This window comes from Ischnura elegans, chromosome 9 (genome assembly GCF_921293095.1).
Source record: "Ischnura elegans chromosome 9, ioIscEleg1.1, whole genome shotgun sequence".
NCBI lineage: Eukaryota > Metazoa > Arthropoda > Insecta > Odonata > Coenagrionidae > Ischnura > Ischnura elegans.
In genome coordinates, this window is record NC_060254.1 from 69403051 (window position 1) to 69421738 (window position 18688).

The window sequence follows — 18688 nt, forward strand, 5'->3', positions numbered from 1 at the left end:
TGCAAAATTCGCATATGTTTGAGCAATTTGTCAAAATTATACATGAAAAAGCTAACTTCACTAACTCCTAGGAAAAGCAAAAGCAACAAAAAAAGCTGGACATCTAAGATGTAAAATCGCTACATATTCTATGATCACTACTTATATTACCTTTGTCAAAATGGTTTGATAAATTTTGAGACGTAATTTATTGACGCAACTCTCTCCTTTACAGAGATACCGAGGGTAGTTTCGCCTATTGCTGGGATGGCCGGTGCTGGTGAGTTGACACATCTTTCTTATATTTTTACTCTTTAGCGTTTCTTTGACATTAATTATCGTCATAGTCGTAATCCGCGGTTCGCAAGATTATTCAAGTCCTCTGTATATTACCACCTGATAACTAAGTGATCAAGCACTAAATATGAAGATTCTATGAGAGATAAAGTGATTGGCGTCGAATATTCAAGTTTACACAAAAATGTACGCAAATTAATTTGTGTTGGAAGAATGCTATGAATACCTTTTGAAAAGTATAATTTTAACTCGTTTATTTTAATTTTCGTAAGAGGACGACTATTAATTAATCCCCAAGAGATACTCCTTGTAAACAAAGGCTTAAAATGGAAATTACAATTTCCATTCAACGGATTAGTACAATTTTAGTGTGTAATTAAGAGAACGTCCCCTCCTATTACCAGTCATTTATCCCGACTTTTAGTCTATTTTAAGTTTAAAAATCACCCTTAAGTTTCCAGTATTTATGAAATTACGCATGTCCAAATTTGGCCGTATCTCAAATGAAAATATTTTGAAAAATATTTTAAATTAGTTTCAATACGTTGAAAAGGTTATATTATACACACCCTAAAATTTTTAAGACAAAAAAGTTAGTTATAAACAAATACTACGTTAAGAAAAAAGGCAAAATACGACGCGGATACGGAGTGATGCTTTCTTTTAATATATCTGAAATATATCCAATTTCACTTATATAGCCGTGCATACACGTGATTCTACGTATCGCCGTACATCTTCTTAATCTAGTGGACATATATCTGAGATGCCTAAAAAGAAAGACACCATCTACCGTACCGCTATGTAAGCAAATCATAAACAATATCCATCCTAATAAACGAGTATAGTAGAAATCGTATAGAATTCAGACAGTGTAGCATATATACACCATATTATACCTCCTACGCACGTTATTATTCCACCTTGACAGAAAAATCAAAAGCTTCTTCATTCTTCCGTAAACCAACCAAGCCAGAGTTAAATCAACCGAGGGAGCAGTCCGCTCAAGGGAGAGAAGAGCATGCGATGGAGTTCGGGGATTCGGAAATAAGGTCGAGAATGCGGTAGCAGTGAGAAATTGGCGGGAGAGTACGTGAGACAATTTGCTCTTCAATTCTAAGGCGTCGGAAGTGGAAGTGGCGAGCGTAGGGCCCAGCAGAAAACAGCGGGGAGTACGAAATGAGACTGGGATGGTGACCGAGGAATTACGAAGGTGGCTATCCAGTAACTTTGATGATCATGGACGTATCCGGGGGGAGGTTTAGGGGTTGTACATCTCCCCCCACTCCTAGGGATAGGGTTTGCTAGAAGGGTAGTGTGTTGACTTCCTACCCTGTGGATCCGGATTCAAATCCGTAGCGTAGAGTAATAAAATAATGCCGAATGAAATTTAAAACCTTTATAATTCCACATAAATTGACTCGACGTAATCATAAAGTTTTATTACATTTCATTATGTTTAGTCGATTTCATTCGACGAATTATAAAATAAAGTCTTATCCCTCCTTGATCGTTTTGTGGAAGGCACTTCCACATTGGTGAATCGAGGTGCTTTGTGGAAGTAGCGTCCACAAAGCACCCCGTCCAACGATAAATCATGTTACCCTTTGGGCCCTTCGTTTAGAGCACGCTAATGCCGACGCGTCGCAGCACCGGGTTCCTCTCCACTCTCATGATGCAAATGACTTCAGATATCGGTCACCTCCTCCAACTGCCATATCTGTAAAACCTTTCTTCGTGTATATTAAAAAAAACTTTATTCAAACCATATAATAACAATAGTTAGTTCAATTCTTAAAACCCTTCAAACCTTCTACATTACGATGGTTCTTGCTCAAAATTCCGGGGCGTTATACATGGGGGTTCACGAATTCAAAACGGGATGAAACGCATTATAGGAATGTCGGTGATAACTCCTTCCGACTCTTCCAGAAACGCCTATGTTGACGATATAATACATGAATGCCATTAATGTAAGAGATTCTGCAGGTTCCACTCTAAACTTTATTCATTACTCTACACGATGCGTGTAGATTGTGTTAATTCTTGATGAAAATTGTGTGAAAGCAGCTAAACACATAGTGTAGTGAATTGTAATTAAGTGTGTAAGTGGAACATGCAAAATTTATGTCGTTCATGATGGAAAGTTGCAACACATCTCAGCTGAAACAGCCAGTTTCAACAAAAGGCCTCGTCTTACACGACTAAATGATGTAGAAATAATTCCCGTTCCGCGTCATAAGAGATGCCATTTTTTCGGAGCCATATCATCGTATATGCTGATACCGTAAATAAATTGTAAGAAGTCCTTAAAATGGAGAGTTGTTTCAGGTTAAACCTGATGAAATTATGGAATATTATTACATTTTAAGTAAGTGGTAATTTTCCATCTATGCTCAAATGTCGCTTCATTAGATTTTGCAGTATCCTCCGAAGACCTTGAATGAATTCCTTAAAATAGAGTTTTTCCTGGCTTAACCCGGTGGAATCCTGGAATATTATCCAATTAAAAGTTAGTGGTAAGTTTCTATCTATGCTTAAATGTCGTTTCATGACCGGTTTCATTAAATTTTGCATTATCTTCAGGAGACCTGTAATCTTCTCCTTACGATAAAAATAATTTTTGAAGAGGGAGGCAAAGGGAGGAATGAAAATTGCTAGAGGAACATTTAGGAGCGGTCCGAATGATCTTTGAAGGAGTCAAAAGGTCAGCTTTTTTCTTGTTCCCGGAATATGAAGCCAGGGCCCTTCAACCTACTGGGTCACCACGCTACTCAATAGCATTCCACGCCAATAATTATAAAATAATCGTTAATTAAATCTAAAAGAACTAAAATTCACCGAATAACCATGTCACATGTAACACAACAAAAGACTGTAGTAAAAGAAATCCGAAGTGTACATCACTGTAGACGAGTCGTACGGGAATATTATAAATATAAGATATTTTGCAGGATCCACTCTAAAAAATAATTCATGTCACTGCACGATGAGTGTCGATGATGTTGCATCTTGTTGAAAAATATGTGAAAGCGTCAAAACGCACCGCGGAATGTAATGAATCCAGTGTGTAAGTGGAACATGCAACATGTCTTCATTGATGATGGAATGGTCGCAACACTTCTCACCTGAAACAGCCAGATTCATAAAGGTGACTTTCATTTATAAGTGTATTTCATTTATAGCGAATTTCATTCATTTATCGGTGAGGAATTCATATGGAGAAATCAAATTGTCTTCAGAGGAAGCCATGGTACCGGCACGAATGATCTTTGAAGGTGTGAAAAGGTCAGCGCTCTTCTTTTTCTTGTCCTTGCGAACGTTCCAGCGAGGTGGTCCTCTCACTCCTCCCCGTGAGAAAAAGTTCCAGAGAGGAAGACGACATCTTCCACTGTCACCAATGCATCCTGCTCTCACTTCCAGCTCCATAAAAGCTTCCGCCTCTTTCTCTTCTCCGGAGCCTTCCTTCCTCCTCGCATATCTCACGAACCGCTCGCATTGTGCCGCCAAAAGGAACGCCACGTGTACGGGCCGACCATTCCCTCGCGCTTATTTATGCATCCTGGGGGCAGGAGTCGCGTCGCACGCTATTGTGCCGTCGTTTGTCACTCCGCACCGCAAATGAGCCGCATGAGTGAAATGGCCTGCGCTAATCTCTTTGATTAGTTAGTCTGAACGGAAACGGAACGTGGTAACTAAATTATTGACGAAAATTGAGTGCCCTATTCATTAGTAGAGTAAATTTGGAAGTTGATTCTAAATTTTTTAATCCAAAATAATCTAAATTTAAAGTTACTCAGAGAGAAAAATTCTACAAAAATTATCAATGCGTATTTAAAGGGAAAAGGAAAACTCAGGGCAAGTTCAAGATACAATTTCGTTGCAGGTCAAAGAATTACCTTCCTTGCTAAAAAAAAGAAGTAACCGACCCCTTTTATAAAATTATGTAAACAATACTAAACAATATATACGTGAACATTTTCAAAATATTTACTTCTAGTGATCCCAAAATTTTCAACAGTAGCTCATTTCGCTCGCTAATTCTCCACCCTAAATTCTCCTCGTGTTATTAACATAAAGCATTTAAAATGAATTAAATTATAAGTAATCATCAAAAATGACTGCCAATTTCCTTTATTAAGGAGCACCAAGGCTATTTTGGTTCAAGGTGCAATATCTATTTGATAAGCGTATTTTATAAAGATAGACCTTGACTTGAAGGCTAACATGTTGTTAGATTATTCTTACCTAGATAATACAATAGAAATGTACACTTTGATTGAAGTTACAATTTTTAATTTTAGAGTGTCATAAGAATCAATGGCCTCGTTTTAAAGACCAAAATGATGCCAGAATATTTCCCGTTTCACATCTTAATAGATGCCATATTTCGGAGTGTCATCATCGATATGCTGATACCATTAATAAATAGTATGATTTGCATATTATAGAGAGTTATTTTATGATAAACCTGGTAGAATTCTAGATATTATCAAAGAATAATGTACTGGCAATTTCCCATGTATGCTTAAATGTCCTTACACTACCAGTTGCATTACATTTTTAATCATCCTCAGGTGACCTATAAGCTTCTTTTGACGATAATATAAATATATTGTAACCAGTCTTGAAGTAAAGTTAAAGTAATTGTGGAAATTTTTCATGAAATTTCAATTTACAAACTATCCTTTAAAATGCTGCTTATCTTTGAACTCCTGATGTATCTTGAGACTCAAGATCAAATTTTATCAGAATGTAAATTCCAGTAAATAGCAAACGAAAATCTTTTTATACATTATTAATGACATTGATTTGCACATTTTCATAAGCTAGAAAATTAATTATTTAAGCAGTTGAGCATGCTTGGTATTGAATTATAAACATTTTCTTCGACCATCAGAGTCAGCGAAACATTGTCAGTGACGTGGAGATACGGAGAAACTCGAAAAAAAAAATATCAACCCGTCGCACGTATAGCCTAGCTCGCAGGACGCAGGGAGGTGGGGAGAGTTAGGGATGAACAAGTGAAGGGGAGAAGCTCGCATTTCGGTGGCAGCGTGTGACCGCGCGGGACTTCTAATGAAATCTGCTGCCCCCAGGGTACCCTTTGCCCCATCATCGAGTTAGTTCTGTTCCCGACCGACGGAGGTCAGCAGGATCTTTCCCCCGAGGGCATCCGAGGTGGGATGGGGGTTAGGAAGTAGGGTCAGAGGTTGGTGATCGTGTGGGGATGATTGTGGATGGGAGAGGGGAGGGGGAAATTATAGGAAGAGGAGGACCAAGCTTACGAACTGGGAGTGGGGAAGCAAAAGAAATAAGGGATCAGGGTTCACGTTGCCACCCCAACGATCGTCGCCCCGTACTGTTGTTAAGAGCAAAAAAGTTTTGAGAAATCGTATAGACGACATCGTCTCTGGTCCGACCTGGTGGAAATTTTACTAATTTCCTTTATTAAAGAGCACGAAATGAAAAATTAGCAGCTACTTTGGTCCAAGTTACAATACCCTGTTGATCAGATTATTTTAAAACATGTACTTCGACTTGAGACCAACATATGTTCGAATACCAATGATTTGGATTTTTTTAAAAAAGGCCTGGATGTTTTTCAAATACATTAAGATGATTCCTTGAGGGCAATGGCAATGGACAATAATATACCAGGATATTCATAAGTTGGATAACGTTATTAATCATAGAGTAAATAAAATAACCTTGTTTTATTCCACACTTTATTTTAAATAGCACGACCCGGGTTTCAGCATCTAATGCTATAATCGGGCATCACATGATGATAGCATTCGATGCTGAAACTCGGGTCGTGCTATTTAAAATAAAGTGTGGAATAAAACAAAGTTATTTTATTTATTCTATAATGTAGCAATTCCACAAAGTAACCCCTGAGACCGTGTCTAATATGTTATTAATTATATCTAAAATGAAAAAATATTATTTTTATTATATATATCATGATATTATTACAATGTATGTGATTTTAATGAAATGAGAGAAATGACTTACAGCGAGTATTGAGAACTCACATTTGCGAAAGCGAAGTTTTCGTACGACTCGTATAGATGGCATCGTCTCTGCCGTGACATAGTGGAAATTTTATACCTCTAATTATAAAAAGGCTCTGATATTTTCTCACAGTTTAATGATTCCTCTACTGAAATGGCAATGGACAATTTTTAACTAGCCTATGCATAAGTTACGTGAGTTATTATATGTAGAGTTAAAAATATTATTTTTAGCATAAACAATTATTTTATTAAAATTAGAGAAATTCACTTATTGTGGGTATTGAAAACTCACATTCGCAAGCGCGAGATTTTTCTTCCTCACGGAGCTATGGGGAGAATTTTGGACGTTTATGGCTCATTTCCTTATTATTTTATATGGATATATTTCACGTGCTGTGGTGAACTTCAATGAATTTCTTAATTGAACCGATATGAAAGGATAAAGGAGTAAAGGTTTATTCGCGGTAGGCCGAGTGTGAACACTTTGAACGCCATTATGATCTTCTCAACCTTCGTTTCTGAAATACATGTTTCTAGCAAAGGATTTCCAATGGCGCAACCGCTGTCCACGAAGTTTTAACAAACGTATGACTACTCATAATCATTTTTTCATTTCATATTTTTTGTTTGACTATAGGTCTAGCACATATGATATGACTTTCATTGTTATCATTAATACATTTATGCAATAAGAAGCGGCAGAAATAGTGGTGATGTGTTCATACCTACGTAAAAAGTATAATTTTTACGCGAACGCAGCAGATGTTTACATATCTTCGTAACTCTCCCGATAATTATTATTAGCGAATGGATTTTAAATAGAATTCTTGGCGAGCACAAAGTTTAACTAATGTAAGGACGACATTTTATCATTTTCTATCCTCATTCAAGCCGAAATCGTTGTTGGAAAATGTTAAAAGCTAACAAAATGTAGCGACTACATGCCCACCACGGTGTACAAGATAAGCGGCAATGATTCAAACTCTTTATAGTTTTAGAAGTGACAATACTTCAAGAAAACACACCTTCGCTGGTAGATGACAGGATAAATCAAGAGCAAAAATGAAATAGGAAGTTTCTTACATTTTATCGCCAATACGTAAGAAAATATCGCATTAAAAATATCCATTCCTTCTGTTTCATTTTCATTTAGCTGTATATGTTTTCAGCCACAGCTTTCCGTCACATTTTTTTTCCAACAGGGCATCGGCGTTGCTCAATCGATCCATCAAAAAGGTAGTTTTCGGAATCTTTCTCGAAAAAACTTAGACACCTCTCTTTCCCGCTCCAACTATAGGGCTAGCGCCCTCCGGCGCCATTTCAGAAACAGGCCTTTCCCACGGGAAATATTCCGTTGGCAGCAGGTGACGGTAAATGAAAAAAAAAAAGATGCTGGGTGGTGCCGTACTGCGTTCGGAAACATGGGTGAATAGGGTGAGAGTTATCGAATTATTTGGGAATGTAACGATTCTACTATGTTCAACATAACTCCTGAAATTTTGCATCTTGTGTGATCACGGAGCCAATATTAACTTTCTAACATTACTATTTATATGGGATGATCTTAGACACAACTTATTGCAAGGTCAAGATTACTTCCAGTGGTGAAAGTAAGCCTAAGCTATCGAGGGAGGAGAGAAATTATTTATTTTCGTCTGTATGGCTCATATTGGCACCCCCAGTTTGATAAATTTCGTAGCTGAGTAGGAAATCCTCCCCATAATCGCTAATTTTCTGCGTTAGCAATCAAACTCTCTTACTTGTCTAAGCAACTTTCCGTCCAAATTAATCTTCGCCCACTTACCTCCACCTTTGCCAGCAACTAGGACTTCATTCTATGACGTAATAGTTGCATTATTTTCATCAGATGCACAATTCATGAGATTTATGGCGTCGTTCACTCCGACCCAAAATCGCAATCTATTAAACTTATTCGTTAACTGGAAAGGAAAGATACACTACGACAAAAAAAATGTTCCTCATTCAGTCGTTAAGTTAAAATTAAAATAACACGAAATTTGTCGACCACAATTTATGAGTTGGTGACGTCATTAGAGTCACGATTCAACAACTCGCTTAGGGAACCGCTCATTAAGGGAAGGAATCTCTCTCAAGATTGTAAACGGCAGAAAAACTCATCAGGCCAATGTTAGGAGGAGATGAGTAGCTGTGAAGCGGTGAGCGGGTCGGCAGGTGCGGGTGACGCCATCAACTTATTTCCAAAAGGGTTGAGGTCCAATATTTTTCGCTGCCAAAAACCTCGTTAAGTAGGCGATGAATCGAAAAACGAAAAATACGCGTCACTTTATATTTCAAAATATCACAATCGATAGTTAAAATAATATGTTTAACGACTTCATTGTCGAGATGAGTCAAATACATAGTAATATCCATTGGTGTCGATCGCATCAATAAGTCACCCTGTCAATGGACTATAATTTAAAGAGACCCTTTTTAAAATTCATCTATATCTACATAATACTCCGCTAGCCGCCTAAAAGACGTGTGGTTGGGGGTGTTAGGATACCAGCCGTTTACACAAAAAATTACACACAAAAAAAAAGTGCTCCAAAGAAGTTGGGACTAGCGCTTATTAGAGAGAGTCCTTCATGGTTTGGGGGAAAATAAGAATTCGCATATCTATCCGTTCGGCAAAACATCTCTCGTAATTTATCACTTCTATTGGACCTGGAAATATAGTGTGGCTCTAATATTATGTTCTCTGTATCGCTCTTAAAGATATCCATTCTCAATTGTTCAAGCAATCTAAGCTTAGCGCGCAGTCTCCGAGTCTCCAGCGGCTCCCAGCCTAATTCGCTTAACATCTGGGTAACACTGTCTGTACGCCCGTAGCAGTTTTTGACCAAACGCGCAGTCATCCTTTGTATTATATTCAGTTCGCGGATTAAGCCTTTCTGCACCGGATCCCATACGCTCAATGCATTTTCAAGGTGCGGTGGGACAAGAGCGAAATAGCACCTTTCTTTTACTTTCTTATCCGAAAATCTTCTCACAATAAATTGAGTATTAATTTATGATAAATAATTAGCGCATTGTGAAAACCTCGTCATAAATAGGGCTAAAGATACATATCGAGTATCACTTCTTTATGATTGCTTTTACATTTACATCCGTTGAAACTCGATGCTCAATATAGCCCTCTGAAAAAGTATTCTTGCAAAAGGCTGGGTGTCTCTCCATTCAGCGGGACGGGCAGGTGTCGACCTGGCACCTTTCTAGCTGACATGGGGATGAGACGTTCCCACCCGGAAGTCCGAATTCCTGCGGGAAACCACGATCGCTGCGATGTACTCGTAGAAGAAAAAGACGAATAAGAAAGATGACCGCCGAAGGAGTCCACTGCGGTTCCCTCCTCGGAATTCAGAAGGCAGACGTGATGGCCTCTTAACCACTTACGCCAACTCTCACTCTGTTCAAAAGGACGAATTACCACGTTCTGATCGCACGTATTTTTTATGTTTTTTTTAATTATACGTTTAAAACGTAGTTACCATTTTTAAGTATACCGGGACTAGCCAAGGTGATAACTTTTACCGAGTCACCCGCATTGCACAAATTGTGCGAAAAATCCACAGAGGTAAAAATCATTCGCCTTGACCGGGATTCGAACCCGCATCCCCCGATTTTGCACAATTTGTGCATTGCGGTCGACTCCGTAAAAGTTATCATCGTAGTTTTACTTAAATAAAAAGAGTTTTACTTAAATATACACTCATACAAAAATTGATGATCTCAGGTTTAACTTTGTGAAACATTTCCATTATGGAAAATGTATAATAACGTTTTTGAACATCAGTGAGCCTTACAAAGATTAATCTTTCATTTCCCATAAACTTTATATTACCTGAATATTTAAAGGTAATTTCTTAAGTTAAAAAACTTATGTGTGACGAATAAAATACCGGTCAACCGGGCACAATGAATAGAGTAAATACATCGTTAATGGCGAATTTCCAGTTTAAAACTTTTATGGATACACCTTAGTCATATATTCCTGCAACGAAAATAAAAAAAACGTTTCATTGTCAGAAATTTATGAGGTAAATTTTTCAAATATGAAATACAGGCTAATGTTGAAAAGGTTATAGATTATATAAGGTGGTGAAAAATTGTGAAACGAAATTTTAAACCTGTATAGCTGATACTAGTAAGGACCAAAATTACGGATGATTTTCAGGTCGAAAACGCACCAGTTTTAAAGTATTAAATCAAATAAATACAACACTTAAGATTGGTTGCTGTCAATTTGGAACAATACCTTCTTCACCATATTGTCTTCAACCAGTGATTCTAACCCAAAATAATCTCTGCAGACCACTTACCAAGAAATTAAATAAGGACCAATCCCCCTCACCATACCAGTAGTCACCTTAAATTTTCTTTGCGAGCCAAATTCAAAAATGGAAAAAACACAAAAATACGATAATCATATCTTGATAAGATCCGCATTTGTCCCATCTGAATGCATGCTCTCAGCTCTTAAGTTCTCTTTGTAAAAGCTTTTACCTGTCCTGAGGACCACTCGTGGTGTTTTTACGCCTCCGCAACTTATGTTCCTCATATTAAATTGTCTTACATCAAGAAAAATAACTATTCTGGTCAGCCTTTAGTATTACAAAATTTAACTTTTGGCCGGCCTTAAAGAGTATTGTAGGTCCGCCACAAATTGTGCTGCGGAAATTTGGAATAAAATCTGCTGTTGAAAAAATTACAAATTCGACTTTCGTGGGCTTGTGAGCTTTTGTAATTTGTGAGGTATTATGATTCATCAATTTATTGAATCATTCAAAAACAGCCAAAACTGCCTTTACTTTGAATAGCAACTTAAAATCTGCAGCTTTAACAAATATTAACTATAAGAAAACTATAAAAACGTTATTTAAAAAATTCAGAAGGTGGCTTTTTGAAGCTGCCTCTCGAATGATCTGATGGGCATTGAAAGATCCAGGGAAGGGTGAGTAGTCGAAATGGTATTGAAAGAGGTAGGGAGTCTGTAAAAAAAGTGATCTCTGAGAGAGAGGTAGAAGGAATTCCGGTTGGTGTAGTAGGTGATTATTACGAAAGGAGCGGGTGGGAATGTGGAATGAAAAGAAAGTGAGTATTTCTGAGGACCGGAACTTGCCATTTAAGGCATTGCAAATGAAGGATAGATTATGAATATTCCTACGAGTGGATAGTGGGACCAATGATAGGGCAGACATTACTTCAGAGCGAGAAGAATTACGGAGGTGAGGAACATGATGTCGCACTACAGAAATAAAGAAATTAACTGGGCGTTCAAGAATTTTAAGGTTGGAGGGATAATTCACTTCAAAACAGATTAACCAGATGGAAACTGAAAATTTTCTTTCTAAAAATATTACTAACTCTAGCCCCTATGGATATCAGATCCGCTGACATAACGTTTTGCGTTTAAGACGATGTTTTTATGCATGCCAAAACCCTAGAGATCGGTGGCTAACACCTCCGTTTATGTTATGAACTGCATTCGATCTGAAAGCTCAGATAATGGCGTTTATCTTTAGGCACAAACTGGAATGGAGAATCTTCGACTTCAAAGACGAACTTAATCTCTCTGGTGCATTAACGTATGGCGTGTTTTCACGATACAACTCGATTATTTCGTTGCTACTTGAATAAATAATCCTCATGCCTTTGGGCTCTTATTGATACAGAAATTCTTTTGTCGTGACACGATTTTGATCTTTTAACTCGAATGCGGGCGAAAATAAGTAGAAAAACTATTTGCTTTCACAAATAATTTCACTGTAATATAACTGCAGTGGAGCATCTTACTTTTCTTGCTGTTCAACTTTTGGCCCAGATTTGCTCTGGATTTTTATATTCCATTTGGTCCTGCATTCACTCGTAGTCAAAATTTAATTTTTAATGAGCCATGAAGTAGCGATTTTCGAGAGGTAGAATATTTCACATTTAAGGAAGAAGCAACAAATTTAAGCACTTAACATTCTCTTCTCTCTCCTGTCTCAAGATGCAAACTTTTATCTTATTTCCATCATTTTTTAGCGTGAGCTCTTGTATTCAAGTGCTTCAGCACCACTTGGCATGGGTTTCAATCAACTATAACAACAATCATCCAGGTCATTCTTAAGCCTTAATACTCTCATAACCGTTGTATTTCATCTATAAATAAATTTAATATGTTATATTCAAATACATATATACATGCCCCTTAAGGTCGTAGATAAGTGCAGATCTTAAAATATTGCAAGATTACATGATATCCCTAAAATCTAAGATTATATTATATCCGTGCAATTGTAAAGCTGCTCGGTAAAAAAAGGCGAGGGAAAAAGTATACACAAGTGTGATTCATTGTACCAGATGTATTATCATTAAGCTCTGTGTCATTATCATCAAAGTGTCACATTAATGTCCATTTCGGATAAGTGAACTCTCTTATAATACTTTGTTTCCATTTACCTTTAGACTCCACTCGTTGGTCTGAGGAAGAGAAGTCTGGGTCATTTTCGCAAAAATGTCCTTGGTTCGATTCTCGGTCGAGGGAAATTTTTTTCTCATGCCATTTCATGTCAATAGCTTTTCACGACAATTATCAATGCATCTATCATGGTTAAATTCATGCATTTTCTGAAGAATTATGCTTGCGGCTTCGATAAAAAATGTTACCCCAAGGCTGCACCTGCAGAAAAGTGAGGTGCAAGGATGGAATGGAACGCAGGAAGGGAATACGGGAAAAATGGATAAGTCGTAAAGATGGAAAGGATTGGAAGGGATTCCACCAAGTACCCACGTCCACTTCCCCAATCGCTGAGGGTGAGTTCGTCACCGTCTTGGGCGGAAGTCTAGTCTTCTGTGGAAGTCGTTAAAGCTGCAGCGAGAAGGTTTTCTGGAGATGGGAACGGAAGGTGGAGGGTGTCCGCCAGGAGGACATGGGTCCCCCGGGGACAATAATCGCGTCGTGGGTCGAAAGGGGGCGGTGTAGATGCCGACTATCCCAGCAACGGTAGAGGATGTGGCTTCCCTCAACGAATTGAGATCTCGCCCGGAAGTTCCACACACCGGACCAGGGGAGGGTATCTATAGGTTCCGATACGTCCCCCGTTCGTTTTCCAAGTTGCCGTGAATCACCTCCGATTCGCGCAAGGCGTCGAGTAGACAGTTTCGGATCTCTGGTCGCTCTGACGGTACGAGTGGTGGATTGGAATGGATGAGATAGAAAGTGAGTTTTCCACTCTTCGACACGACACGACAAATTTGAAGTCTCCAAAAAGCATTCAAAAAGGGATCGGGAGGTCTCTGAAAAATTTAATATTGAAATGGGGTTTAGATGGGGTATAAATCTATTTTTTGTTATTTAAATTTACCTAGACAGCGGCGAGAAAGTGTGAAATAGCTACTGAAAATGTTTTTCATGACTCTTCATAAAGCATAAGTGTAAAGCTTTGTTAATTTGCAATGGCATTCTCTTTGACTGGACCTTGCGGTCCATAATTGTTTTAAGCTGTTTTGGTGCGAAGTAATCCACCTCTTCAGCGATTATTAAAACGATAATTATCAATTAATAATTATTATTATGATATAAAAAATATGATATGTGGTCAAAAGCATGAAAATGTGCGTGCGGACCAGTGTGACCTTTCCATTGTTAGTCAAGAAGGAATTAAAACAAAGGCTTCTAGTGTACGCTTCTTTAACGCACCCGGTTTAAATACCTTCGTGCCATTTTCTAGAAGTCATGCGCGTCACATCTTCACTCGCCGATGATTGAATAGTATGGAGTAAGAAATAAAATCGGGTGTCCGAAGAAGAAGGAATACCACGCAATTAGAATCGGAAATTATGGGAGAATCTCCACAAAATTTGAAAGAACTAGCAAGAAGCATAATAATTGACGCAGTTTTGAGACTCGAAACCGAATTTTTATCACGAAAACGTACCTCATTTTTTTATTAATGTGCAAATAATTATATTTATTGTTTGGAAGCATGGTAGCGGAGAGGATTGCGTTTGGTTGCTGATCGATGGGTACGATTGCAAATACCGGGTAGAGCCTTCGGACAAAGCGTATGAGGGTTCAGGGCGAACCCTTCGGGGATACAACGCACCGGGGCCGGGAACCAAGCCAATGGTTTATACGCCCTATCACCCGGGGAGGGGGAGGAGAGGAAGGGAAAAGGAAAGAGGCGCCGCCGCGATAGGAGCCCGACGACGCCTCTGGGAAAGGATAGGAGCGGAGGGAACGGGACGGGGAAAAACACCTCAACGCTATAGAAGCGAAGAGGGCCCACTAAATAGTGAAACCAAGCAAAGCTATTAATGTTCTAACGACTTTGGAGAATCATTCTATGAGGAAGAATGATCCAACGATCAAATCGTTAGATAGAGCCTTCGGGCACCCTGAGAAAAATTCTCGTTAGTTCAAGGTGGTCCAATAAAAAGGATGTATTTGCAGGAGGTGACCGTGAGCTAAGTTCATTTGCGCAATTAGGAAGGGTATTGCAGGAAGAGCGGAGAGAAACCAGGCGTCGGCATTAGCCTGCTCTGAACGAAAGGCGCCAAGGGGACACGGTTTAACGTCCCATTCGACGGACGCAATGCGGTACTTGAAATTCTCTCCGTTAAGCTCTCAAGAAGGAATCGGAAAGTCTCTGAAAAATCTAATATTGAAATGGGGTTTTAATGGTGTATAGTGGTGTTTCTTTGTTTTTTTTAATTTATCTAGACAGCCGCGAGAAAGTGCGAAATAGCTACGGTAAATGTTTATCATGACTCTTCATAAGGTACAGCTTTCTTAATTTTTGCAATGACATTCCCTTGCGAGTTGCAGTAGATTGAGGTATTTTAATGACACCCAGGCAAGAGCCCGTTCTCGAAAAAGAGTACCCTCTCAGGGGAGTTTTCGAACCTAACGTCCTTCTGACACGCACAGCATTCAGCTTGGCGTTTATTCTTTATAATCCACCCAGTTCCATAATCATCAACCTTGTGTCACCATATATAAAGTCTTTAATAACAGCGATAGGCTTTTGAAAGACGTTTATTCGGAAATTCTCGTGGTTATTTAAATTATTAAGGGAAAGCAAAATGTACGTTGACTAATATCTCATAAAAAATAAAAGTGAAATATGACCTTGTTCACTTGAAATAATCTCTTTTCTCGGCAGCCGAGTACGACTTCAAATGGAAAACACCACCCTTCCTGGGATTCGAGAGAAACTCACTTTGCCCCGTAAAATTTTCCATCCAGCCAGAAGTGACTTTTGAGTTTGAGAAAACTCGTTCTCATTTGTTTGTAACCTCTCTCTTTCAAGTCTTTTTTTATTTTCTCAATCCCTTTTGCAACAAGTTTTAAAAAATACATTTCAAAACTCTACGTGATTTGAGTGAAGTTTTGAGCCATCATTTAATCCCATTTGAAGAAATTTTGATGAGGAAATTGCGCAGTAGTGTAAAAACAATATGTTCCCAGGGGCTCCATACCAAAAACGATGGGATTATAACCTGATGATGAAGTTGTGCTAGATATGCTTTCATCAACGTATTGAGGCGTCTAAATTAGTGAGAGCTCAGAGAAATTTTGGGACCCTTTAATCATTCCTGGGCATAAATAAATTGAAAAGTACTGAGATATACAGATAATTCCAAGAGTATATAATAACTTCATCATTATCCACTTCCAAAATCCACATTATTTAGAAAAAGGATGTAAAAATTTCGTGTTAGCGAAGTAGAAAGGAATTGTGCCTTCCAAGAAGAAAGTGGGCGAGATGGTTTCCTATGGGTTCAATATCGTCCAATATTATGATTTCTGCAATGCTTCAACATTAGCATATAATGGGTGCCATGATGTTTACGTTCGATCCAATTCCATAACTATCAACCTTGTGTCACCATAAATAAGGTGTTCAACAACAGCGATAGGCTGTAGAAAGGCATTTAGTCGGAAATTCTCGTGGTTATTTAAATTATGTAGATTATTTAATCTTTATTCATTAAATCAATTGAAATGATAAATTTAAGCATTTTATCCTGTTGTTTAAAAAAATATATCTTCCGCCGACATCATGCTTTTTATTATGATAAAACGACCGGGATATGTGAAATATGAAGATTTATTTACGCAAACGTCTCTTAATTACGTAATATTTCGAAGTCTGCCACGTGTATGGCTAAGAAATTCCAGGGAATCGAACCAAGGAACTTTAGCTTACCGGAAATCAGAAGGTCCGTGATTCGATTCCCGGTCCAGCGGAATATTTTCTCGAGGCAATTCGTGAATATCTCTTAATTAGAATATTTTCCTACCAGATAAACTGACTACTGCTCCAGTTCCAAGGAAAATATATATTCCTACTCACATTTATACAGTAGGTCGATATGAAAACTTAATTACAGGTAAAAATTGATTTATTCAGATATCTTACAGATTTGCGTACCGCGATGAGCGCGTTATTTAAAAATAAATTCTCCACCTATGAATGTTGGTGAGTTCTGCTGCCACCAATCGTAAATGTGGTTGCCGTTTTAGGCAATGGGATTCGTGATATATTTTTCATCATTATTTTTATCACCACCTTTTCAGTGGCATAGCGATGGCGTAATATTAGCGTGCGACAAACCATTTTGTGAAAAAACCATGCACACTTATTTTTATAAACCTTAGAAAAGTAGCGCCAAAATGTAAATGTATAATTGTCAGTACCTCTGATTCTAGTAAGCAATGGTGTCGTTTTTTCTCTTTGCACAAAGGTATGCTACCCTATCATCTCATATGTATTTGTTTCAGTTAATGTATTTTGTTTTCAATTAAATGGAGAGCACTTTAAATACAGCACTTCGTCTGTCAGATTGGACGTTAGGCTGTGGTTCTCAGGGGAATTATTTAAAAGAGCGTCTAAATGTCAGCGGTGGGTATTTTCTCGTCATGACGTAAAAGACCTCCGCCAACCAATACCAGTACCGTTTTCATAGAAAATATTTTCTGATGAAGACAAGTTCTGAGTGAAGAAACTTTGTTTCAACACAAATGTATCAACTAAGTTAGGCATTTCCATCTGATTGATGGATGTCCAAGAAATTACGTTCGCGTGGTTTCCTTAATATCATCGTTACATAGCATCGTCTTGTGTTACTTGCGTAAAATTTTACACATGCATTTTGGGTGGTGGATACACGAAATGTCAGAATTGCTAGGAGAATAAATCACTCTACATTCCAAGAAATGTAAACCTTTGCACTTGATTAGTCATCCAATTAGCAGAAATATGGTGAGCCAGGTTCAGCAGTAAAAACAAGGAACTTGTCAATGGAAAAATAGAAGCACTACCAACCTAATTATTAAGTACACTTCTTTCCTCAGATGTCTCGGATGTCCATACTAGGATCCTCACTCATCAGTATTGGATACCACTTCCAAGCGTCTTAGATATCGATTCTTCCCTGAATATCCCACTCAACACTTACTGTTTCAGACAAGTTCTTAGCGGATCCATGGGTTGCAAGACAAATGTATTGGCTGACTTAAAAGCAGTCTGAATGATGGATGTGCAGTGTATTAATACTGCGAGAGTTCAGAAATATCATCCAATTAATTAAGCTTGTACAGAACAGTGGGGAATGATCGGATGGCTAAACCTTTGTCAAAATCGAGTCAGATTAATGTATCTGTTTTGGACAATATCCGTCAAAATTAAGTATTTCAATTATATTTTACTCAAAAGGTTGTTTGTATAAAGTCTCGTGAAGGTTTTTAGAAGGATGTAAATCAGAGTTAACGATTCTATCCACTTAATGTCAAAAGTTTATCTAAACTTTATTCTGAAATACTTTTCTAAACTTTAACTTCAAAATATTTTCAAGTTAACGTTACGACTGTATTATGTTCCAGTAAGATCTAACTAGACATTATTAAGCCATCTCTAAAAGTTAAATAATCGCGCTTATAGACGTAATTACAGCGTTTTTACAAAAGTACGCGTTTTTTAGAGCAATCCTGAGAAGTACAAACTATAGCTATCACTCGGAATATAGTGAATAATGCATATCAAATGCAAGTTTTGGTAATTTTTAGCTGCGTATTTTCACTATAGATTTTGTAAGTTATAATTACTTATATCGTACAAGGACGAGCTACCATCAGCTGCATAAAATATGGGCAGAAGAGGACTTGGGAGTCGAGTCGCAGTTTCGTTCTTGGTAGCATTGTAATCCACATTTTATCAGCGATACTGGTACACAGGATATTTCAGGAGGAATATGCAATACTACAAGAGGTAGTAGGCAAAAATATTTTTGTCCATAAACTTGCAGTCGCAAATCCTTAGTTACTGAGCTATGGCAACGCAAATATTATTAGTTTTCCTTGATATCACCCAAATTACTTATAC

At 37.9% G+C, this 18688-nt stretch overlaps 1 protein-coding gene across 2 annotated transcripts in view; it reads left to right on the top strand.

The window, feature by feature from the left end:
- Nucleotides 1-18688, top strand: part of LOC124165261 (netrin-1-like) — a 119780-nt gene that overhangs the window by 34723 nt on the left and 66369 nt on the right. For both annotated transcript variants that reach the window (XM_046542585.1, XM_046542586.1), the window contains exon 3: nt 215-259. In XM_046542585.1, coding sequence (XP_046398541.1) covers nt 215-259 — 45 coding nt within the window. The remainder of the gene's footprint in view (nt 1-214; nt 260-18688) is intronic.